This window comes from Acinonyx jubatus, chromosome B4, assembly GCF_027475565.1.
Source record: "Acinonyx jubatus isolate Ajub_Pintada_27869175 chromosome B4, VMU_Ajub_asm_v1.0, whole genome shotgun sequence".
Lineage (NCBI taxonomy): Eukaryota > Metazoa > Chordata > Mammalia > Carnivora > Felidae > Acinonyx > Acinonyx jubatus.
The window spans coordinates 128,447,399-128,472,420 of record NC_069387.1 but is presented as its reverse complement, the minus strand read 5'-3'; the positions used below and the strand labels follow the sequence as shown (position 1 = coordinate 128,472,420).

Here is a 25,022-nt window from a genome sequence, read left to right as displayed (position 1 = left end):
GGTCATATTCTACCAAGGACGCTGCGTGTTCTGATATGGGGCAGCTCCCCGCCTGACCCCAACCCCACCAAAACCAGGACTGCACTTTCTCAGAGAGAAACTGAGAGAGACATCGAAAGCCAGCCAGGCAAATGGGAGGGCGATGAAGTTGGGTTAGAGAATCACCCACTCCAGAGCGGTAAATGGATTGCACCCCGAATCCACTTCCTGGAGTTTAAATGGTTTTTTTTTAAATGTTTATTTATTTATTTTTGAGAGAGAGAGAGAGAGAGAGAGAGAGAGAGAGAGAAAGCAGGGGAGGGGCAGGGAGAGAGGGAGAGAGAGAATTCCAAGCAGGCTCCGCACTGTCAACACGGAGCCCGATGTGGGGCTCGAACCCACAAACCGTGAGATCGTGACCTGAGGCGAAAGGAAGAGTTGGACACTTCGCCCACTGAGCCAGCCTGGTGCCCCTCACGGAGTTTATTAGGATAAGTAGCCGGGAGGTCTCTCCCCTCCGGGCTGGCTCGTAACAATTCTGGGGACAGGAGGTCTCGGATTAGAGCCCAGCTCCCTCCGGGGCTGTCTGAGGACCTCCACCTGCTGGCACTGCATTCCTGGTCTGTCTACACTGTCCCCAAACTCGCCGTGGTGTCTCAAAGACCCACGGCCCTTCTGTTTCACAGAATTTACCCTCGTTAATGCAACTGTGGTTTCAAACCGCACCCCTCCCCTGACAATTCTAACACATACGCACGAGCGAAGGGTTTTGGTTTACAGCGAACACATTTTATTGCAATTTTTTTTTTCAGCTAACAGTATCTGCACATCTCGAAATTCACATCTTGGACTTCTTTCTAACCCACGCAGGCCTGACTGCCGTGTTCATCTGTAACACAGGATTCCGCGTTAGAATATCCTGAAGTCTTGTTGTTAATTTCACCATTGGTGAATTATATACGCTGTTTAGAATTCCTTTCCCCCTGACCACAAACACCTTTGTGATGAACAGGGATTTGGGAATAAAGGTTACAAGGACATCGGGTTGGCCGCTTGTTTAAAAAACATTATGAAGCTAGAACATTCCAAGTATCTCAGGCACTTTCTAGATCATAAAAGTAGCATTTCGGTCGGATGGGCGAAGAACGGGTGTTTCGGCAAACGATGGAAAAACACCCAGGCCACTCGTTTGGTGCAAAAACATACAGGCAGTTCTGCCCTTCGCACGCATCCACTCCAAAGTCATTACGATTTGATGCGAAAAGCTTGAAACTCAGAAAGTACTGGTGAAAATATAAATTAGGACAAACGTGATTTCGAAGTGGCGAAGGCTTTTGTAAATTTGACGTCAAAAGTGGAGCCGGCGACTCTAACCCAAAAGGCGGAAAAGTCGACATCGTGTGCGTCTACGGGCCTCCCATACGAAACGAAAAGACACACTACAAACTAGGGGGAAAAAAATGTGCACCGTCCATGAAAGATCGCATGTAAACAGTTTTAAAAACTTAATCAGAAAAGGATGAACACCCAACAGAGCAAAGTCCTAAGTGGGCTAGCCCCGTAAAACAAAATAGGAGTGCCCAAGAAATACGAAAACGTGCAACCTGATAGCTATCAAATAATGCAAATTTAAATGATTTAATGCCTTTTTTTGTTTTTGCATATCAGAAAGGCACAGATTTTTAAGAAGCCATAATCCTCCATGGAGGCCCAGACATAGATCAAAAGCCCCTCGTCCATGGCCAGCGGGGGTAGGGACCGTAAGGGCTTTCTGGAGGGAGGGCAGGAGGGCCACGTTGACTATAAGCCCCAAAGTGTACAAGGCTTTGATCATTTTCCTTTTTTTCCTTTGCTGAACAGTTTTTCCCAACATTTCTAGAGTGTATGTGGGTTCAGGACTCCCCTCTGCTTCTGAATTTCTGCAGGCCCCACCAGCCCGGGTGTAGAAGGGAGACTGCTGTGGCCAGCAGGCAGCTGGGACATTCCTCACTTGGGCGGGTGGCCTCTACTTGAGGCAGGGGCCTGCATCCCGACCTCCCCAGTCATAGCGGTGGGCCCAGCAGGGGCTCCCACGGGCTCAGAACAACTCTTCTCTTGCCCCATGGCTTGGTGTGACAGCCATCAGGGCTGGTATTTTGCCACAGTGCCTGGGGCCGCAGTGCCAGCCATGAGCAGGCCGGTCCTACACTGCTCTTCCCCATCTCACCCCTCCCCCAGGACCCTCACGGGGTGGGGGGTCTCTTCCCTCCCCATGGGGGAAACGCACGCATTCGCGCCTACCAGGGCCAGGCTGCAGACACAAGTCCTTAACACAACCGGACATGTCAACGTCAGAACAGGCTCTGACCGAGACGTGCCCTCTCAGGATGGGCTTAGCTCGGACCTCAAGCTCACTCGAATGATAAGTCAGTGGAAAAAGAAAGAAGACAGTGGCAAAAGCAAGGAAATCTGGGAAAAAAAAAAAAAGTGGGCAAACGGAATGAGTATAGAGAGAGCGCTAACAGTCTGGAGCTTAAGATTCAGTTAACAGGACAGAAAAATGTGTGTGTGTGTGTGTGTGTGTGTGTGTGTGTGTGTCTGAGAGACAGATCGGGAGGCGGTGGGGGCAGAATTCCTTGGCCGAAGGTCAAGTGAGAAGGTAGGAGGTCGACTAACTTCCGGGTCATCTGTTCCAACACGGAAGCTTCTCCTGGGCTTTGCGGAAGGGACTGTGGGAGGGGCCGGGAGGTGGCGGGAGGGCAGGTGGACCCCCCCCCCCCGGGGATCTGGGGTGGCTCAGCACACCTCCCCCGGCCTGCTGACATCCCAGGGGGGCAGCGACAAGTAGTCCTGCTGTTTTAGGGCTTTGAAATGCCTGACGGCTGGCACCTGGGGAATGGCGGGGCGCAGGGCCTTCTTGGCCTGGAACATGTGGTCGTGGTCCCCGATCTCAGGACAGGGTCCTGGGGAAGAGGGTGAGAGAGGGCCAGGTCCCAGGCCAGGCAGGAAGCAGTAGTCGCCCACTTGCTGCAGGACCAGGAGCCCCTCGGGGTGTGGGGGGCTGGGGGCCGCCTCCCCTGGGCTCAGGATGGGGCTGCTGGCTGCAGGAGGGGCAGGGCTGCCCAGAGGGGACTTGGGGGGCTGGCCTGGGGTCAGAGGGATGTCCACATAGCCCTCGATTTCTGGCTTCGTGGGGGCTGGGACGCTACAGAGCCTACGGGCCGGTCCAAGACTGAGGCCGTCGTTCCGGTCTGAGGGCAGGTCCAGGGGGTGGACCTTGGAGGCAGATGGCAGCCCCGGGGGCCAGGGAAGTGCCAGGTCTGCGGTGGTGACGTAGCCAGAGGCCGTGACGCCGTCCTCAAGGTCCCCAGAGCCAGTGGGCAGAGCCGTGAGGGCCCTGTCCTTTGGGCCCTGACCGCCCACCATCAGCCTGTATACAGGAGAGGCAAGGCCTGCCCCTGACTCCGGTGAGGGGTTCCCTTCGGCCTCCGGGCCGGGGTTCCTCTCCAAATCCTTGGCCCGGCCCTGTGCCATCACCTGGGCCAGTGGAACCAGCTGCACCTGTCCTCCCGCGGGCAGACACAGGTACTCCAGGGACCCCGGAGGCTGTGGCTTCTGGCTCACACCCCTCTGTGGGGGCTCCGGGGGGCCCGTCACGTCAGGCAGGGAGTGGCTGCGGGGTAGGCCCAGGTAGGGGCCGTTGAAGTCGAAGCCGGAGACCCGGCTCTCGGGCCTGCCCGCGGGGGCCGACGGGCCTGGATGGGGGCTGGGGGGCCGCTCCGTGCACGGGTCCGAAGTGGCTGAAGCTGTGTCAGGCTCACATGGTGATCTGTGCACATCTTTTGGGTCCTCTGTGGTGAGAGGTGACACTTCGCTGTGCCTGCAGTCTACGGGAAACACCCTGCGGGGAGAACGGGCACAGGGACGTTGGGGTCCCCTGGGCAGCCACTTCAGCTCATGCTGGGGCTAGGGGCCGGGGTCGGGGGGAGGTCTGGCCCCACCCGGAGCTCAGGGAGAGCACAGAGCAGGGCAAGGTGAGGGAGCGGGCCCGGAGAGGACATCGGGTGGCCCTCGTGGGTCTCGCCCGCCAGCCTCCATGTTCTTGTTCAAGCTCTTCCCCTGCCAGGTGTGGTCCCCTCACCCCAGGTTCCTTGATATCCACCCAGCTTCGGGGACCAGGGCTCGGTCAGGCCCTCGTCCCTTCATCCCCCACCGTGCCATCAGCACCCCAGTGTGGGGTCTGCCTGGCCAGTAGGGCAGGGAGAGGTCATTGCTCCGGTCTTCCGCGTCTGGCCAAGTCCAAGGTATGGCCCTCCCTAACCTGGGAACCAGGAAAGTCTTCCGGATGTCTGACGGGTATGTCTTTTGCTTTAGAGCCACCGACCCCCACAGATCTCTCTATACTGAGCCACAGGCCAGAGGCCACCTCCTCTGAGCCTCCAGTGTGCACGATGGGGCCACCCTCCCACCTCCTAGGGACCCCGTGCCCAGACACTCACCCCTCCATTTCAGGGAAGTAGCTGCCTCTCGGCCCCTTGTGTAAGGGGCTCCTGATGGTGAGTACTGCCATGCTGCCTGGGAGCCCGAGTCCGGCACTCCCGTTCTGGAAAGAGAAAGGACACTTGTGCCGTGGCTGTGTGGGAGCCCGAGAAGCTGAAGGTGGGGGGTGGGGGTGGGGCGAGGAAGCCAGGGCATGACAGGGGATAAAGCGAGCCCCGCAGACACGCAAGGAGTCTCAGCAAGGTCAGGACCAGCCGGGCCCCCTGACACCAGGAAGGAGAAGCCCAGAGAGGGGCTGGGACTTCCCATGGGCCCTTGAGCGTCTGAGGATGGGGACCCTCTTCTTGCGAGTTCACTAATCTCGGGTGTCACTGCCTCCACACTCACACCCTACTTTCCCCCACAGTAGCCATGAGGACCCCCCCGCCACCGGGCAAGCTGGCCCTGCTGGACCAAAGGGCTCCTGTGACCCACGTGCCACCGCCTGCCTTGCGTCCATCTCAGCATCTGGGATGTGCCCCCAGCCTCGCTGCCTGCCCCCCTCGGCTCCTTTTATGAGGGGGGTCCCGTGCCCATCCTCCACAGGCCTTCTGTCTGCGGTGGCCTTTCCCACCTGGCCCCACCCTGGCTCCTTCAAAGCTCAGCTCTGCTGTCCCATCCTCAGGGAAGCCATTCTGCCTCTTGTGAGCCCACCTGCCCCTGCGGAACTGAGCCCCTCCCCGAGGCCACCCCGACTCCCGCCTCCGGCTCCGGCTCCGAGGGAGCCCTGCACCCTGGGCCAGCCCTGGGAGCCTGCAGGTGCCCAGAGGATTGCAGAGCTGAACCTGCCGGGGCTGGCCTGCCTCTTAGAGCTTCCTGGCACCTTCCCGGGCCACCTCGGCATCACACTCAAAGCCACAGGAAGGCGGGGAAGACATAGGGACGGGGACGTGGCTGCAGGAGTGAGGCGCCCCTACCACCCTGGCCGCCTTCGCGGTCGGCTCCTACCTGGAACAGGTGGCTCTTGCTGGGGTTTGGGATTTTCTCCTCCCACTTCCGGTTCAGCCTAGAGAGACACCAGGGAGGTGACCGCTGCCAGAGGCCCCATGCTCACGTGCAGAGAGGAAACTGAGGCCCAGGGAGAAGGTGGGAGGTGGCCAAGGCTTCCCAGGGAGCGGGTGCGGAGCGGGGACTAGAGGGAGCCAGTTGTGGGGTCCCTGGCACCCCCTGGGCTCCTGAGTACCCCTCCCACCCATCATAGAGTCCCCTTACCTGTACCCATAGATGCCACAGAAGCGCAGGACAGGGAGCAAGGCCAGCGTGGTGAACACCAGGATGAGAGCCAGGACCCACGTGGGCAGGACTTCCGGGAAGGAAAAAGGAATATTAGCATCTGGGGAGGGACAGAGCTGGAGGCTTAGGAGGTGGGGAGGAGCGGAGGCCAGGTCAGTGCCCCCAGATCCTGCTCTGTGCAGGCATGGCGCTCCAGAAACTCACTGCCTTGGCGTGCAGGGTGGTGGCGGGGGGAGGCCAGACATAGGCGAAGAAGAGGGCATTGGTCTGACCTCCCCCACCCCCATGTTCAAGTGCTGGGAAGGACACAGAGGGTTAGATTCTTTCCAGTAGCAGAAGGAGTTATGGGGGTGGGGGGCGGGGCCGTGACTCCAGCCCATGGCAATCACAGGGGACTTCCTGTAGGAGGCAGCATATAAGCTTGAGCATCGAGGCACAGGGAGGCTTGGAGAGGCGGAGATGGGGAAGGCCGTGCTAGTGTAGGAATCAGCAGGTACAAAGGCCCATCAGGAGCCCCAACTTCCTGCCTGCCTGGCAGCCTTGAGCCCTTCACAGGCTGGGCCCCTCCAGGACTTTCTTGGTCTCTTCCCTTAGGCCTGGTGTCCAGTCCTCCTTTCCGCTTGATTGTGGCCCTCTCCCTGCGACTCCCCCCCCTGCAAGGCTGGCTGGGGCTGGGGTCCCTGTTGCTAATACCTCCTCGGTCCTCTCTCTGCCACCACCTCCTGGACCTAGTCTGGTACTTGTCTCCTGGTGGCCACTATGGCCAACGGTGAGAGACACTGGAAGCAGCAATGGGGGAGATTAAGAAATCAGACCGAACCCTTCCAATCCCAGGCCCCAGCCCATCGCTCCTGATGTTTGCTACCATGGTAACCGGAAACGCATGCTGAGTGGTCACTAGGTGATGGCTGTCACCAAGGCTAATGGAACAAACCGTGGGCCATATCAATAGAGGGCTAAGCGCCAGTCTGAGGGAGGACCCTTCTTCTCTGCTCTCAGGACCTCACCTGCCACATAGGCGTCGCTTTGCAGTGACTAGTGACACGTGGAGGAAAGGACACTCGGGTGGAGTGGGGTCACACCCCTGTGTTCACATCTCGCTTGTCCTCTGCCCAGCTGGGTTGTACCCGGAAGTGGGGGGCTGGGACACCTACCCCACTCCGTGTCCCAGAAGGTCTCCTCACTCCACTGGCTCCAGACCCCGTTGTAGCCGCTGGGGGTGGGCCTGACCCTCACTCTCGCCTGGTACCTGGTGAAGGGCTCCAGCGGTGGCAGTGACATGACGTGGGAGTTCTGGAGGGTCTCCGTCTTGCTCTCCTGTGGGCACAGGCGAGTGAGCAGGTCTGCTGAGGCTGAGGCTACTTGCCTGGTGTGGGGGGGGCGGGGAGGCACAGCCGCAAGCCCCTCCCACCTCAGCGCCCCAGCTTTTCTGTCCTGTCAGGCCCTGGCCGCAGCTGCATCCCCAGATCTGAGTCCTCCCTGCCCCCCATGGAGGGCCCTGCCCCAGGGCGCACAGAGGCAGAGCACTCTGGACGGGACGGGGGGCCGCACCCCTGCGACATAGGACAACACCGAGGTCCAGAAATCCTGAGGACACAGCGTGTGCCACCCTCACTCTAAACCGCCCCGCCCACCCCCGAGCTCCTCGGGGACGGCCTGGACCCCGGTTATGGCCTGCCCAGGAATGCAGGGCAGCATCGCTGGACCCCGAGACGGGGTTTGCGAGTCGGGGCCCCACTCCCAGCTCCACCGCTGACCGTGCCCTTCCTGGCTTCCATTTCCCCGCTTCCAGACCTGAAGGTCTGGGGCGGGCTCTGAGGTTGCCGACTGGGGCTGCGGGGAACCCGGGTGCTGCACACACAGCCCGGGGGCCGTCTGGGGGTGGGGGCCAGAGAACGAACCCTGGGCCGGGGCCCTGCCTGCTTTATCAGAGCAGCTCTGCTCTCAGCAGCTGCACATCTGCGTTCCAGAGATTTCTCTGAAGAAGAATCCCCTCCTGAGTTTTGAAAACCCTTCACCCAGCTGCCTCTCAGCCCTCTGAGTCCCGACGTCTACATCCCCTTGGCACGTCAGGGTCCCATCGTCAATCTGGGCCATGTCACATCACCCCTGTGAACTTTAGCACCTCCGCCACGGGATAGGACAAGGACCAACTGACCACACAGGGCCGCGACCGCGAAGTCTCAGCGGCTTCCTCTCACCGGTCACCTGCTGGGAGCCAGGCCCCTGGCAGGTCGGTGCCCCCCTGTGTATTTTCTCCCATCCCCCCTACCCCAATCCAAGCCCCTTCCCGGGCACAGGCCCTCACCTTCCATGAGTCTGCGTCTTTCTTGTACTGGATCTGGAAGGTGTGACCTATGTGTTTGTAAAGCATCTCCTCTGTTGTCCAGGACAGGGCGTAGCCGTCTCTGCTCTTGGTCACATTGAGGGTCGGGGGAGCCATCTGGACTGGAGGGAGGGAAACCTTTAGGGAACGCTGTTCCTTGCACCTCACTTTGCCACACTATCCACCTTGATCCGAGTGGCCCTCCTCTTGGGAGATGCTGAGATAGGCCCGTTTTGTAGGGAGGTGAGCCAAAGCACGGGCTACGCCCAGCATTTACGTAAAAATAGAAACACTATTTATTCGTCCTAGTCTAGAGAATTAACTATGTCGCAGGTATCGTCATACATGCTCAGTCTGCGCGAATCTCTCACTCGATTCTAACAGCAACCCAACGTGGTAGGTACTATTAACTCGTCACACTTCACAGACGGGGAAACTGAGCCCCGGAACGATTAGGTAACTTGCCAAGGCCAGGCAGCTAACGAGTGGTGGAGGAAAAGAGGACAACCCGGTGTCCCCGGAGTGAGTGGTGGATTCCAACCCGGGTGAGCAAGACAGATTGGCTGTGGCCTCCCCCCCCACACTGAAGTCTGGATGGAAGAGCCTGGGTCCTCAGGAAGCAACGCAGGAGGTTCCTTTGCATGGGATTCTTGTTGCATAAGAGGAGTCGTGGATATTGACCCGCAAGGAGCTACCATTTATTTGCGCATGTTCTAGCCCCCGATTGAAGAAGTAACTCACAGCTCTACTATTTCGAAGCCTGAAAATATCAGTGCGCGGAGGACTTTGGAAATCAGAGAGCGAAAAACCCAATCAGGGGACGAAAGGGAGAGTCTGGGGTGGGGGGGAGGCCTAGGGGAGTACAGTTGGCAGAAGGGGCTTCAGAGGAGCTGCGGGGTTGGACAGGAACGCAGAGCTCAAGAAATCGGAGAAAACAGGCTTTAGAGATGTGCTCCTGGGAAGTATCAGTGGAACCTTCCTTCGTGTTATTTGCCCTTGTCATTGCGGTGTCCTTGCTTCTTGAGAACGTCAAGGTTAGAATGACTTTTGTTCACTTGGCTCGCTGGGCCGCGTTTGGAGGACAGTGACCAACGTGAAGACTGGGCCACAGGGAGTCCTGAGTTTGCGTGGGTTACGCGACGAGACAGGACTGTGGCAAGGGGGCCTGCGTGCAAGGCTGGGGGCGAACTCACTGTGGTCTGAGCTCTTTATAAACTTCTCCTCCTCCTTCACCCGAACAGAGATGGCGTACTGGCTGTGGTTCCTGGGGTCAGGCACGGGAATCTGGCATCGGTGCTGGACCAAGAGGCCGGGGAGATGTTCCTTCAGCACCGGGGAGCACTCCTCCTCCCTGAGGATCACGGTGCAGGTGAGGGCGAGGGAGGCAGAGGCCATGGGAGGGAGGCAACCTCGGGATGAGCCATGGCTTCCACTGGGAAATCTCAGGGTCAGGGGGAGGTCTGAAGGACACAGGTGGTGACGAGGGGAGGGAAGGGCGGGTGAGGGGGGAGGAGAGGACGCTCACCTTGCACTGGCGGTGGGCTTGTAGAAGAGGGTGAAGGAGACTGAGCTGGCCACCTCGGACCACACTTCCCAGGAGCAGCTGAGCACGGCGGCCCCATCGAACAAGCACTGGAGGTTCTGGGGCTGGGCCTTGTCCCCTGGGAAGGGAGATACTTCCTTTTATCCTCCCCTCCTCCATTCCTTCCTTCGCTCTCAGTGGGACCTACCATGAACCTCATCTCAGAGAGATCGTGGGGCTTTGGGACCAGAAAAACTAGGGCTTAGCATTAGCCTGAACCTGCCCGAGGTGTGTCCGCAGGTCAGAGAGTGAATTCTGCGAACCCTCTTACCCCCTTGTGCACCCTGGGGAGAGCGTCTGGTTTCAGTGTTGGTGGTGGTGGTGGGGGGGGGAGACGCAACACGATGATGTTGACTTGTCCACACCCAGCATAGCGTTCACGGAAACACAGCTGCTCAGAATGCCACGGCCACAGCCCGTGATGCTTATCCCTGTAACATGGGCGCAGGAAGTGCGCAGAAGAGGCTGGGGCCCAGCCGTGGGTGGGACGCAGCCACTGTGTCTGGAGAGCCACAGTAGGGATGGGGTCCGCCCTGGGTATCGATCCTGAACACAGGCTACAGAAGATCTGTGGAATCCTGCAAAACGGACCCCTGGACTCTTTCTGTCCGGAAGCTGAATGAGCCGCCCTCCCCTCAGAAGGGCATTGCCCCAAGTTTGGCTTTGTTACCTGTCTGGGAGTGCCAGAGAACCTCCAGGCTCCACTGGCTGGGCCGCCCCGAGAGCTCTGAGCTGGGGGCCAGGCGGGCGCGCACTCGGGCCACATAGGTGCTGCTGGGAAGGAGGTGCTCTGGCCCCAGGACAGCCTGGGAGGAGTTGCAGTAGAGGGTAGGGGCATCCTGCAGGGAGGGAGGGGTTAATTGAACAGGTGCCAGCTGGGCCAGGTCCCTCGGCTGGGGCAGAGCCGGCCATGGCCCCTACCTCCCAGGAGTCCTGAAGCTGCTTGTAGACCACCTCGTACTCCAGGTTTGACAGCCAGTGGCTCTGGGAACCCGGAGGGGCCACCCTCCAGGTCAGCAGGAAACGGTCCCCGACAGCGGTGATCTGGAGGTCCTTGGGTGCAGGGGCCTGCACTGGAGGAAGGGGCGGTCAAGGGCTCAGAAGGGGCTGGATAACTATAGGGCGGCACGTTTTGTGTGGGCGGACTGGGGCCCCAGGCTGAGTGCCGTCCTACCCGCTGAGCAGCCTTGGACAAGACCCCTTTCCTCTGTGGGCATCAGGCCCTTCACCTGCCAAACTGTGGGGGTTCACTGTGAACATGAATGAAAGCCGCGCAGATTTCTGGGCGTATATCACACAAGCTCCGTGAAAGGTGCTGCCAGTGAAGTTCCTCCGAATGGAGCCTCCGGTCCCTTCTGCCCACCTCGCGGCCTGTTCGGCCCCTTCCCAGCAGAGGGCGCTGTGGCTCACGTTACTCCCCGCGATGCTGTCCATCCTCTTCCTCTTTCCACCTGCCCAGGATCCTGCTCCTCTCAGAGCCCAGCATAAATGTCTCCTTTTCTAGAACTTTCTTGGATGCCCCCGTCCCCTTGGGCAGAATCCCTTGCCCCTCTTCCTGTCTCACCACAGCCCGTTGTATGGGCCTTAGAGCCCTGGGGCATTTATGTGTCTCCTTTTCTGCCTTTCCAAGTAGTCAGGAGCTTATGGGTGGCCGGGTTCGGCCCTCCACACCCTTCCCTACCCCCATGGCCTGCGATTAGTGGTTCAGTGAATTTGGGGGACAAAGTGAATGAAGGATGAATGAATCCACGAATAAATACATGTAGGCAACCTTCACAGACTTTTCAAGAAGGCATTCCGTCAACCAACAGCAAACGTGTGTCTGTTGGGCGAGCATAGTCATTAACGAATGGCACGGCTCCCGCCTTCCTGAAGCTTCTGTGTCTGAATGCTGAGGGATGACCGTGAAACAGAATCCAATGAGTCCGACCGGGACGTGGCATGTGAGAGCATGTCCGAGCTGGAGCCTCTAGAAAATCTTAAGCCCCGAGTGGCAGATCTCTCCGCAGCCACAGCAGACATCACTAATCAATCACTGCACTCCTAGCCCCTGAGCCCCCCGGGGAGTGGGAATCCCTTTCAGCACAGAGCTCTAGAAGCTGCTCCCAACTGAAACGACTGGGAGTCTGAGCGCAAACCTGTTCCTCCAACCTGAGAGATCGTAGTCCACTAGCTCATTTCACAGATGGAGAAACAGACAGAGGAAGGAAAATACCCCAGATCACCACTCGTGGGAGCCTCAGAGCAGCTCCAACGCACACACCTGTCCCTCCTCAGCACCAGAAGCTTCCCTGATCCATTGCCAAAATGGCTTGGGGCTGGAGCTGAGCTCCCTGCTGAACACAGGCTCTAGGAGACAAACGTCACACTCCCCTCCCCGTTTCTAAGTTGTCCCCATGTCCAGCATATCACCTTCCCTGTGACCAGGCCATATGCTTCACAGGGGCAGGGACACTGACCGGCTTGTTCACTGCTGTGCTGGTGGATGTGGGTGCTCAGTGAGGGAGCAGATGAACGAGTGAAGGGCACGTGTGTCCTAAGTATGATTTGTATGCCCCCCCTGCCCCCCGCTCCCATGCCCTGGCCGCGTTCCAGTAGCATGCTCGTCATTTCTCCATGGGACGAGCACCTCAGGTTGCATTCCGGGCCCCAGCCTCCTGCCCCCTCCTGCCCCCTGCCGTCTACCCTGTGCGTCACCCACCTCGGGCATCCTCACATCTGATCAAGTCATGCGCCTTCGATGGCTCTCCATCACCTAGACGTTGGCCCCTAAGCCCTTTTGCAGGGCCCAGCAGCGTCCTCAGGTCAGGCCCCTGTCTGCACCTGCCCCTCTCCGTCTTCCTCACACTGTCTGGCCCTTTTGATGGTGATGCTTCTGGGCTACAGTTTCTCGCGGTTGCCCCAACCCGCCTTGCCCTCCCCAGTCTCCCAGCCTTGGCACACACTGTTTCCTCTAGGAATGTTCTTCCTGCTCTGTCCTCTTACCCACCCTTCAGCTCTCCCTGCAAGCTCTTTCCCCCCCGCCCCGGGGAAGCCTGTCCTGAACCCCCGGCCCCCAGGCTCCTTGCCCACTGCCCCTCAGCATGTGGCACACGGCACCCACTTCTGGTTCAACCTCCGGTGTTTCCTGGCCTCTCAACCTGCATGCTCTGAGCCCCATGGGGATGGGGCCCTTTCTCATCCATCAAACGCGTTTAGAGACACTGTTGCAGGTGAATCGGCCATGGCCTAACCAATCCCCTCCTCCGGGCAACGGCTTTGTGCTGCCGTCATGAGAACAGGCAGGAAGCGAAGGCAGGAGTCCCCTCTCCGTGTGACGCTTGCACCTACAGTGCCTGCCCAGCGTTCGGGACCCCGGATGCTAAAGTCACACACGTGTATCTGAGAGGCCTTGGGCAAGTTCCTGTTCTCCGAGCCTCGGTTTCAACATCAGTGACATGGGGTGAAAAAGAAAACAGGGGTGCGTGACACCACCCGTCGTCGTAATGGTTACGTAATATTGGGCAGTGTTTCCTAAAAGCCAGCCATCCGTAGGGTTCTTACCGCATCAATTTCAACTTTAAAAGGTGATCCCCTCGAACATCTCTCGTGTAGGTTCATTGTGAGCACAGATAAAAATTGAATTAATGAGGCTGAAGTGTTGGTTATATTTCTGAGTAACACACAGTCGAACGAAGCCTAGCTAGGTCATCGACACCCACCCAGGACCATTGGCTTTTTGGGGCCGCTGTGGACACGCGGGCCGCACTCGCTGGAAGCCACTCAGGGAGGGCAGGGAGGTGATGACCTCCATCTCCAGGGCAGGAAGCCCTGGGCAGAGCTGATCCATCACTGGCTTGACTGCTCAGGGCTGGCGCTTTGGAAAAGTCATGTGGCCTCTCTGGGCTTTAACTGCCTCATCTATAAAATGGGTTGTTGCAGACGTTGGATGAGGCTATATCGGTGATGGGTGTTCTCAAGCTAGGAAGTTTCTACCTGAATAGGGAGGCTGGTTCTCCTAGAAGGGCAGCCTTCACTGCTGGAAGGCAGTATCTTGGCGGGTGCTGCAGCAGTCAGGGCCCAGGGAGGTGCCACCGGCCGGGGGCTCCGCCCCTTGGACCTGCTCCAATGCCTCGGTTGTCGGGAGGCCGCACCCTCCTCTCTCAAGAGACCAGAGCCACCCCCCCCCCCCTTGAAGACTCTGGCTTTCTGGCCCTTCTGCCGTCTCGCCACCCCCGGGGTCCACTGTCCTCCCGGGACCACCGCCATCCGGGAACCCCAGAACTTACCATTCTGGTCCAGAGTCACGGTGAGCTGGGCGCCCAGAGGCCTGTCTGGTCGGAATGAGAAGTAGTCTTTGTCGGCGAGGACAAAAATCTTGTAGGGAATGACACATCTTCTGGGCACGCAGCCGGCACAGGGGTGGTCCAACGACAAGCCCGTGTCATTACTGAGATCACAGGACACTGGCACTGGAGGGTTCCTGCCAGCAGAGAACATGGTGAGCCCAGAGTGAAGAAGCATCACGTGTTCAACAAAGGTCCTGAGCGGTCACCATGTGCGAGGCTCTGTCCGGGGCCAGGGTGCTGCCATCCTGGTGGAGGGGGACACGCACGGAAGAACTGGATAAAATACATCACGTGTCGGATGGAGCAAACTTTACACGGACAGATACAGCAGGGAGATACGGAAGCCAGAAGGGGTGGGGTGGGGGGGTGCAATCTGAAACAGGGGAGACAGGGAAGGCCTCGTGGCAAAGGCGACTTTTGGGCAGAGACTTGAAGGAAGTCAGGGAGGGAGCCATGCAAATGGGCTTTACCTGAAAGGCGAGTTCAGGTAAAGGGAACAGCTGGTGCAAAGGCCCTGGGGCAGGCACGGGCTTGGAGCGTTGTATGATTAAAAAAAAAATTTTTTTTACATTTTTATTTATTTTTGAGAGACGGAGACAGCACAAGTGGGGGAGGGGCAGAGAGAAGAGGAGACACAGAATCGGAAGCAGGCTCCAGGTTCTGAGCTGTCAGCACAGAGCCCCATGCGGGGCTCGAACCCACAAACCGTGAGATCGTGACCTGAGCCGAAGTCGCACGCTTAACCGACCGAGCCACCCAGGCGCCCCTGGAGTGTTGTAGGATTCGGCGGTCACCCAGAATGCATGGAGTGGCATCTGTGAGGGTGGGAGGTGAGGGAGACCAGTAGAGCAAGGTGACATGGCGCTTAAAAGGAAACCGAGGAATTTGGATGTCACTGAGCGTGGAGATAATTAAGTTATGAGCAGAGGGGTGGCATGTCGTGACCCAAAGGCCTCCTCAGGCCCCTGGGCTGTGGATAGATAGGGGTGGATGGAGGCGGTAGTCTCGGAAGCTGAGAGACCAGATAGGAGGCTCCTGAAATAGCCAAGTGACGGGCCAAGTAGTTCACACCAGGGTGGTGGTGTTAGCCTCGGCCAGATTCGCGTCCTGTTCGAAGATCGAGTCTGCAGCATTTGCTGACAGATTAGAGGCGCCGATGGGGAAGGGAAGGTGCTAAAGGAGGGAAGACAACAACGAATCTCCCAGCTGGTCAGCAGGAGCCTCTGGGAGCTCCCATTCAGTGAAGCGGGAGGTGGGGGGTGGGGTGAGCAGAATTTGGTTTAAATCGCTGGGGGTGGAAGACACCTTCGTCTACAGGCCACGTGGGTGGGGGGCAAGTTCACCTGCAGGCCTGGAGCTGGGGGGGGTGGGGGGAGGCGCAGGGCTGGAGAGCACGTGAGAGTCACCAGCGTGCAGCCTGGGGCTGGGTCTCTGCCACTGGGTCAGGTATGAAAGAGCGGAGATCCAAGGAGGAACCCCAGGGCATCTCACCCTTCAAGTTAGAGACGAAAGAAGGGAGCGAACAGGGAGACAGAGAAGGCGAGCTGGGGAGACACAGGAGAGGGGGTTTGTGGCGGCCAGGAGAGGCAGGTGCTTTCACCACGGTCCGTGGGGCCGGTGTGTGTCAGGTGCCGCCCACGGTCAAGGAGGGAGGAGGCTGAGACCGAGCATTGGGTTTAACAGCAGGGAGGGCTTGGTAGCCTCGGGCCCGAGCGGTCTGGGTGGCCCGGTGGGGCCAGTCATTCCAGGTTCAGAATAACCGGAAAGACCTTGGACACTGTGGGTCTAGCCAACTCTTTGGGGGAGGGTGGCCTCCAAGGGGAAGCAGAGGGTGGGCTCCACCGGAGGAGGTGGGGGTCAGGAGGCACCCCAGGGCCTCAGGCCTTGCTGGCGTCTGGTGGTGGCCGCGCTGTGTCTCAGCACAGGAGGAATCGGGCCACAGTTGAGGGCGGGAGGTGAAGGCGGGCGAGGAGGGCAGAGGAGACGGGAAGAAGGGGGCTCCCAGGAGAGCGGGACAGAGTGCTGGAGGCCGGCACTGGGGGTGTGAGGGGCCGGCCTCCGGGGCGGGGGGGGGGGGGCCCTCTGCACCTGTGACGCCAGCCATTTAATCATCCCCAGAATGGTGGGTCAGACCATCACCAGACCCCAGAACGCTGTGTGGAATCTTCCCAAACGGCACGTCCCCCCGGAGACCATGCGAGGGCAACGGAGAAAACCCACACTCCGGAGGCCGCAGGCCCCGGCTCCCGTTCGGCCCCACAGCTGCCCCGTGGACCGTGCCACCGCGGCCTCGGGTCGGCTCACCTGTGAACTGGGCGTCACACACCTGCCCTGCCCACCTCGCAGTGAAGATAATCTAAAACTGACCTTTGCAGGGCGACTCTGTTAAACCGTGATGGAGGACGAGTATCACCACCTCTGTCGTCCACAGCGATGTTCACGTAGGAGCCTCTTCCCCCCCTCCAAACCCCGACGCCGGCCATCAGCACCCGGACCTGGCTGGCCGCCTAATGGGGCAGGAGCTCCTGGGCAGGGGCCTCCCTGTCCCTGCCCTCTGGCCAGCCCCCCCCGGGGCACAGTCCCACTCAGCAGCCTCCCTGTGGCCCCTCTGACCCCTGAGCCCTGGTGGCACTTACTCATTCAGCCTCCGGAAGAGAGTCAGGTTGATGAACTTCTGGGCATCCTGAGTGTCTGCCCACCTGCAGGTGATGTGGCTGTGGTAGTCATTATAACACTGTAGGGTCTGCAGTGGGATGGTCTCTGCCCGGGGAGAGGCAGAAAGGGGGTCACATCTGGATGTCCCTTGTCACCCCCCCCATCCCCTCTGGAGTGCCAAGAGCTAGGGAGGGGTTTTCCGGAGTCCCGTAGGGGCCCCTGGCTGCTAGACAGAGCTCCCTAGGGACCCTGGGCAGCGCGGGGAGGACGGGGGTTCTGGGGGTGTGAGGGCCCTAGCCGTGGGCCCCGCTGCCTGGGTAGAAACACAATATTCTAGGGGCGCCTGGGTGGCTCAGTCGGGTGAGCGTCCGACTTCGGCTCAGGTCATGATCTCGCGGTCTGTGGGTCCAAGCCCCGCGTCGGACTCTGGGCCGACAGCCCGGAGCCTGGAGCCTGCTTCGGATTCTGGGTCTCCCTCTCTCTCGGCCCCTCCCCTGCTCACGCTCTGTCTCTCAGAAATAAATGTAAAAAACAAATTTAGAAACGCAGTATTCTCATAGGGTCACAGCACATTTCCTGAGCCCCTGCTGTGCCCTTGCTCCTGGCGCAGGGTCTCTCTCCCACCCCAGGAGGGACGCTTGCATCGGGCATGGGCCCGGCCCCTGGACCCCTTTTGGGACAGCCTGGGAAGAGTGGCAGCATGGCAGAGCCCTCTGGGACCTCCCTGTCCTGGTCTCTTGGTCAGCTGCAGGGTCTGACGGTGGGAAGAGAGAATGTGGTTCTCGGGGTTATCAGAGAAGCCATGCTCTCTGGGAGCCCGTGGGGAGGGGGAGTTCGTGCACCTTAAGAGCCAAAGGAACATCCCAGCAGGGCCTTCCGAGCAGGAGGAGGGTGCTGGGGCCGAAGCAGGGAGAGACCGTCAGTCTGAGGGGCCCCGGGAAGAAAGGCACAGAGGAGGGGACCGGTCAAAGCCACCCGAGGCACAGAATATCTGGGGGGTCAGAATTAAGGCTGGAATGACCAGCCCGGAGGGGAGATGCCTGGGATGCCACACTGAGAAGGTGGGCAGAGAAGCCACACGAGCAGAGATGGCCGTTCAGGAGGCTGGAGAAGAGGGAGAATCCAGGAGGGGGCGCGGGGCGCCAGAGAGGACAGGGAGGGGGAGAATGAGGGAGGGCGGGAGGGGTCTGGGGCTTTCTGGGCACATGTGGGCGTGGCCTTGCTCAAGGGCCAGCTGTGAGGAGGGTCGCAGGGAAGGGGAGGCAGCAACGGAGCTCACCTTGGGCCCCCGCCACGCCGGGCCCCCAGAACAGAGCCAGCAAGGCAACAGGGAGGAGCCCCCGGGTCAGCACCATCTCTGGGTCAGCTCTGGACGAACGGGTGGCCGGCTCAGGTGGGCCCGGGTCTGGGCAGGGGCTGGGGTCCTCAGTGACCCGGAGTCGTGTATGCTTGCTCAGCTGGAGGCCAGGCCAGACCCATGTCCCCGGCTCCTGTGAGCCCTCTCGCCTGCGAAGGCACTCCGCCTGCAGAAGGGACATCAGCTGAGAGTGAGTGACCCCCTTCCGTCCTGCACTCCCTGGACTTGACCCACGTTGCAGGGTGAAGCCGGGAGTGACGCACGGCCTCTGGCGCCCCCTGCCACCTCAGCCTGGCACCCAGGACAGTCCTTTCCCCTTAGCCTCAGTGCCTGGGGCGTGACTTTGAGGGAGATGCATTTAGTGGCTTCTGAAGAAGTGAGATTTTTCCCACCCCCACCCCCACCCCTCGGTCGTGCATCAGAAGCTCCTATGCAGTCCCCTGGCGATGGAAAAACCTCACAGGGAGGCCTGGTATCTGACTTGTTCTGAGCTCCCTGCCGGCCTCTGACCCGATCCGCTTTTAGGGGTGTGGGGGCCACACCCTCCCCTCCCCTGGGCATGATCACAGCACACGCTCACTTACACTGCGCGCACACACGCTCCGTTTACTGTCAACCCTCCCACACCACCCTCGGAATGCCTGTTCCCTTTTCTCTGCAGAAGGCCGGGGATTTCCTCTTTTCATTCTGTCTGGCCCTGGGAAGTACCCAGGAGAGGAGAACAGGGGACAGTGGTTCCTTTTCTCCCCCTAAGATTGTCTGAAATTTCACTCAAGAGGCACATGTGCACACACACGAAGCAGCAACTTTCTTACTGGGAAAAGCACGGCTCTGGGCTCAGCAGACCTGACCTTCAGCCCAGGCTCTGCTTCTCCCCCGCCAGCGGCCTGTGCTGACCCACCAGTGCTCCCTGAACCTTGTTCTCTGCGTTGGTAATGTGGGCACAAATACACGTATCTCACGTGAGAAGAACCCAATGCGGTGATGTTCATAGACAGGTTAGTCGGATAAAGGCTCCAGAAAGACGAACAGGCTTGCTTGGAGCTGGTGGGGGGGCGGGGGGGACGTATTCATCCCCTTCAGCTTCTGTAGCTGGAGGCCATGCCCTGCGGTAAGGGCTTGAGTCTATGTGTTTGCCTACCTGGGACTAGCCTAAACTTCCAGAGCTTTTATTTGGGTCTTACCACACTTAGGAATACTACGTGTGCTAAGAGAGCAATTCCTCCTAAGATAAGTTATAGGTTTAACACAATTCCAAACAAAATTTACCAACATGGCTTTTTGTAGGACCTCAGGAAAAAAAAAATCGCTCTGAGGACAGTTCCTGAGATTTTTTAGCAAAAAGGAGGCTCTCCCCAGTAGCAAAATTTATTGTAAAGATCTGATGAGTAAGCGTGTTGCACACATACACAATACGTCAATGGACGTCCTGACCAGGCAATTCTATCCTGCCCAAGAATGTCCTACGTGAGGAAGGAGGAGTCGTGAATCAACGTGAAGGGATAGATAATAATAATAATAAAAAAACAAGGGCTAAGAGACAATGAATAACACTGTAAAACGTGTCCACCTAAATCTCTGTCCCATACCACACCCAAAATGGGGTTCATTAAAAATTTCAATGTAAGATGTTAAATCGTATTAAAGTTGCAAACCACGTGGCAGACGGTGTGTGCACTGCCCCCTGTTCCCTTGGTCACAGAAGCTCAGGCTTCAGCTGGGCTTGGTGCTACACAGAATAAAAGATTTTATTTCCTACACTCTTCTGTTGCTAGGTGTGGTCATGTCACTAAGTTGTCCAAGGAGATGTGAGCGGAAGCATCGGGTGTGCCTTCCAAAAAAAGGCTTCTTAAAGGGAGTTGGCCAGGGGAGGAGGGGCCCATTTCTTCCTTCTTCCAGCCTACAACTTGGAAGTGATGGCTGGAGCTCTGGAAGCCATTTTGGACCGTAAGGTTACCTTGAGGATGGAACCACATACAACAGAAAGAGGGAAGCCTGGATCCTTCTTGTCACTCGGGAGCAACCACACCTGCCTGGGAGCGCCTGCCTCTGGACATCTTTTATGTGAGAACAAAGATAAACCTCCATATTGTTAAGCCACGGTTGTTTGAAGATTTTTCCATGCAACCAAAAAGATACAAATGGAAATAGAAGAAAACTTCACAGGGCTTAAAGGAGACAACAGTCCGCTAAAGGGAAGGACAAACTTAATTTTTAACAGTGCCATACTCAGTCACGTGCTGGTAAACTCTCGGTCATCCAAGAATAAAAGAATACTCCCAAAAGGTTCCAGTAGGAAACAAACATTATTTTCAGAGGAACAAGGGTCAGGTTGGCCAGATTTTCTTACAAGTGACCTTGAACTCTAAGTAGATAGCGATGTCTTGAAAACACTGAGGGAAAATACGTTTAAACCTAGAATCATTAAAAGTCCAGCTTCCTTTGATGCTCATGGACAGAAAAACGCAACATTTGGAAATGTAGTAAAGACAAAGAACATTTTCAGATCTTTTCTAAGAAACACAATTGGCTCTGGGATATATTTCAGGGGGAAAAAAAGAGTTCAAGAAAGATAGCATATAATACTGGAATCAGTGGTGAGAAAAGAAACCAAATAAGACTTACGCTAAGTAGAGAAGAATTGTTACTTATAAAGTGAAAGTGAGTTAGTTATGTGATAACGATGCAGGTGGTTGGAAGGTGGGAGCTGGCTGTGAGGTGAGGGGGGGAAAGCAGAGGAGCACTGAAAGCTTGTTAGGGTTCGTGTCTTGTTTTGGAGGCACAGAAGTGTGTTAATTACGCCCAAATGTTGATGGAAAATACACGTTATGTACATGTGTTAAAAAGGTAAGGGTTAAAAGCCGCTAAGAGTGAGGGGTAAGCACAGGAGTAAAAGGCGGACAGGGAGAGGGAAGGGAGAAGGAGGAAGAGGGGAAAAAAGAGAAGAGAAAAACCAAACACCTTTTTACTCGAAACAAACATGCACACCAAAATTCCCAAACTCATGAAGAAATTTACTGGTAGGAATAAAAACTGGAAATGAAAAAACAAACAAACAAACAAAGCAAACCATAAATTCATTCCAGACAAAAAGAATGTCATAGGGCAATCTGACAAAGACTTCTAGAAGAAGACTGTATCATGGCCACCTGGGGATTATTCCAGAAACAGACAAAAAGCCATGAAGCAATCTCTTCATGATTAGAAGAAACAGACCAACAGATTAAAGGGGGAAAAAAGGATCAGCTTATCTTGACAGATGCTTCTCAATATTCAGTAATACAAAAGCCATTCCCAATTAAACACACTGACAGGTGAACCTCGACAAATGAGGCGTTGAAGGGAATGCTGGTGTTTCTGGGCATCTACTACCAGTCAGTAGTGACGTCAGCGTCGAAGGAGAATGTGCGTGTCGTCCCCGTCAAGGGCACAAGCAGGGGAAGGCCACCCACTACTGCCATCTCCCCCAAATAATCTCTAAATTCAACGCAATCTCAGTCAAAACTCCAAAAGGGGTTTTAACAGGCTTGACAAACCGGTTCTAGATTATAACAAGCCAAACGTGAGAGACGGGTTCTATTACCCAGAAAAATGACGAGGAGTATAATCGCAGACAGATGGACTAGAAAACAATAAGGAAAACAACCAAATAGGAATTTGGGAAGAAATCGCGGCATTTCTAATCACAGAGGAAAGGATGGGCCACATGCTCATAATTGTGATGTTGAGACAATTAGCTGATAATTTTTTAAAGCTAGATAATTATTTTACATATTGCCTACCCCTCCAAATTCTGGGTGGATTAAAGTTCTAAAAGTCAAAACTAAAATGGTAAAAAGCATTACAAGTACTTGTTTAACCTTAGGGGTTAACAAGACACCAAACCCAAACTGAACTTGGAAGGCAATTAACATGCTTTTGTATGAAAGTATCTTCCACACGGTAAAGAAAAAGGACAAGTAATGATCTGGAAACATAATTTAAACGTTATGCAAATAAATTGTTAGTGTACTTAATAAATGAGCTACTCCTACAGTGAATATGTAAAAGACAAAAAACCCGGGATATGGACAAAGCATTCCTATACATATCATAAAAGGAGCTCAGGTGGCCAATGAACATATGGAAGAGGAGTAACTTCACCCATAATCAGGGAAAGGAAAACTCCAAGCAAGAATCAGACAATTTTCCTCCATCCATTGCACACAGTTTCTAAATTTTTGTAATGTTTTTTTTTTTTAATTTATTTTTGAGACAGAGAGAGACAGACCATGAGCAGGAGGGTGGGGCAGAGAGAGAGGGAGACACAGAATCCAAAGCAGGCCCCAGGCTCTGAGCCATCAGCACAGAGCCTGATGCGGGGCTCCAACTCACAACCCCATGAGATCGTGACCTGAGCTGAAGTTGGTGCTCAACCGACTGAGCCACCCAGGTGCCCCGGATACAGTCTAAAGACTGATCATTTTCCTAAAGAGAAATGAGCCTTTTATACACCACTGTGGGGGTGTATGTTAATTCAGCTGCTTTGAGGATGATCTGACAATATTTATTACATGTTTGGATGCACAATCTCCTACTCAGTAATTCTTCTAGGCATCTGGGCCATAGAAACACCTCCACAGGTGTGGAAAAATGGGGGGAAGAAAAACCCCAACAAAAAACAACGAAATGTCTATCAGTATGGGATTGGGTAACTTGTGGTGTGGCCCCTACTAATACATGCTGCCTTATTTTGTAGGGCTAATAAACGACTTAAATCGGTATGTGTTATTGTGGAATGTCCCAAATGTAATATTAGGTGAAAATATAAGTCATAGAACAATATGTGTATATATATGTATACATGTATATATATATATATTTAATTTTTAAATGTTTATTTTTGAGAGAGACAGAGCACGAGAGGGGAGAGGCAGAGAGAGAGGGAGACCCAGAATCCGAAGCAGGCTCCAGGCTCCGAGCTGTCAGCACGGAGCCCGACGCGGGGCTCGAACTCACACACCGCGAGATCACGACCTGAGCCAAAGTGGGACGCTTCACCGACTGAGCCACGCGGGCGCCCCGAGCAATATGTCTGCTTATCCTCCTGTTTATGTACAAAGGAAAGCTATATACTTGCATCGCGCTTAGAAAATGTTTTGGAAGGACACATATGGTATAGAGTAGGATGTGAGGCCGGGAGATAGGGATAGCTGGTGCTTTGTCTCTTACGCTACACAATTCCGGATCATTCTAACGGCTGATAAAGCAGATAGCCACGGATTCGCTTAGTACGAAACACGCTCATTAAACAACTGAGGGACTATTCTGTAGTGTTTGGTGCGTATCACACGACATGAGTGAAACTGGCGAATGAAAAAAAAGGAGGGGCCGAGAGCTAACAGGAAAGGTTTCACTCGTTATAAAACTATTAGGAAGCATGAAAGGCAAGAGGTAGAGAAAATCAGGACCCGGTGACACAAAATTGTAGCAGGATCCCTAAGACTCAAAACTGTACACTTGCGACTTGTCGCTGGGACCCGTCTGGTGGGGCCGCACAGGCTGCCACCCCGGTGGGGACCTTGGAAGCCCTCGCGCTCCCATCCACAGGGCAAGTGCACGCACCTGCACACATCCTGAGGTAGATACCCCCTTAGACGCAACCCCCCCCATCCCCCACCAGCTCACAGACTTGGGTGCGGAACACCCACACCTGTGCCTGAACCCAACTGAGCAACGGAGGCTCAGGGTGGGGTGTTGAGAGTAAAACCACATTCTTCGAGAGAGACCGAGCCCTTTCTCGTCTTCCAAAGGGAGCTTCCAAAGCCACACCAAGCTCTGGGCCGGAGCATGACAAAGTTCCAGGTTCCCCCCTCGCCTCCCAGTCTCTCTGCACCCCTGCATCCCCACGGACACCCATGGAAACGCACACACACCCTCACTCTCCAGCTCTCCTTTTCTAAACCAGGACGGCAGAGGGGCGCCTGGGTGGCTCCATTGGCTAAGCGTCCTGCTTCGGCTCAGGTCACGATCTCCCGGTTGGCGGGTTCGAGCCCTGCGTCGGGCTCTGGGCCGACAGCCCGGAGCCTGGAGCCTGCTTCGGATTCTGGGTCTCCCTCTCTCTCTGCCCCTCCCCTGCTCACTCGCTCTCTCTCAAAAATAAATAAACATTAAAAAATACATATATGAAACCAGGATGTCAGGGACGATTGATGTGTTCTTCCCACTCCAGAGACAAGGAGGCAGAAACCGGTTCACTGCCACTAACACCTCGGCGACACTTTAGCGGCAAAGCCAAGAGGGACGCCACGCAGGTAGGTGTGTGACCGCCGCCTCCCTGGGAGTCCTCCCTCCAGGACGGCTGGATCCCGAACGGGAGGCCCTCGCCCTGTTCACACAACACTCAAGGAAGCAGGCACCGCTGGCTGTCTGCTCAGCCCCCGGCTGCCCGAGGAGCCTGGCCAGTCTTCCCAAGAGACCAAGCCCTGACCCCCCCCACCCCGAGTCCCCGAGCGCGCCCGCCCACCCCACACCCCCCCGCCTCTCCCCGTTCTCTGTCCACAGCCTGGGCCTCCCCCACCGCTCCCCAGCCCGCCCCTGAAAGCCAGGCCGTACCTCTTCGTGGTGGGACAGCAAAGCCTTCTGCTGGAGTGTCCAGGCGACAGGGAGCCTGTCACGCTTCCTATTTATGCTGACGTCGTCGTTAGGAAACAGAAGCAGAAAGAGGAAGCGACACCGGCCAGGCCTGTGTCTGCACAAGTGACTCCTCACAACATTGCCCAGCTTCTTAGAACTGTGGACACCGAGATACCGATTTTTTTTTTCCTCTGGGCCTCGCTGACTTTGTCAATGCTGTTCCCTGTGCCAGCAGCGCCCCCCCTGGACACACCCGCGCATCCTCGGTCATCTCGGCGACCAGTGGCTTCCTGCCGCCTTCTGTGCCGCCCCTGGGGGAGGCGGGGGGGGGGGGGGGGGCGGTGGCTACAATAACCAGAGCAGGGGACAGCCCAGAGCCAGACGGAGCTGGGCCGGCTCCCACCTGTACTCCTGCTCAGAGTGTAACTT

General features: G+C 56.7%; 1 protein-coding gene across 1 annotated transcript; it reads right to left on the bottom strand.

Annotated features, from left to right (window-relative positions):
• Positions 1–718: 718 nt before the first annotated feature.
• CSF2RB (colony stimulating factor 2 receptor subunit beta) lies at positions 719–24,785 on the bottom strand. The gene is made up of 14 exons (XM_027070843.2): positions 24,573–24,785; positions 17,901–18,144; positions 16,603–16,726; positions 13,907–14,100; positions 10,560–10,711; positions 10,309–10,477; positions 9,582–9,717; positions 9,250–9,407; positions 8,039–8,178; positions 6,885–7,047; positions 5,710–5,800; positions 5,446–5,503; positions 4,458–4,561; positions 719–3,859 (listed from the first exon to the last, which is right to left on the bottom strand). Exons 2-14 carry the CDS (start codon positions 17,974–17,976, stop codon positions 2,755–2,757), a joined length of 2,670 nt encoding a protein of 889 aa, XP_026926644.1. The 5' UTR covers positions 17,977–18,144; positions 24,573–24,785; the 3' UTR covers positions 719–2,754.
• Positions 24,786–25,022: the final 237 nt, after the last annotated feature.

What these genes read in the sequence shown, in the direction of transcription:
- CSF2RB (XM_027070843.2), bottom strand. Translation starts at nt 17,976, where the DNA reads ATGGTGCTGACCCGGGGGCTCCTCCCTGTTGCCTTGCTGGCTCTGTTC. An exon ending in AAGACGCAGACTCATGGAAG is followed by an intron (nt 7,048 to 8,038) that starts GTGAGGGCCTGT and finishes CTGTGCCCACAG; the next exon opens with GAGAGCAAGACGGAGACCCT. An exon ending in GCAAGAGCCACCTGTTCCAG is followed by an intron (nt 4,562 to 5,445) that starts GTAGGAGCCGAC and finishes TTCTCTTTCCAG; the next exon opens with AACGGGAGTGCCGGACTCGG.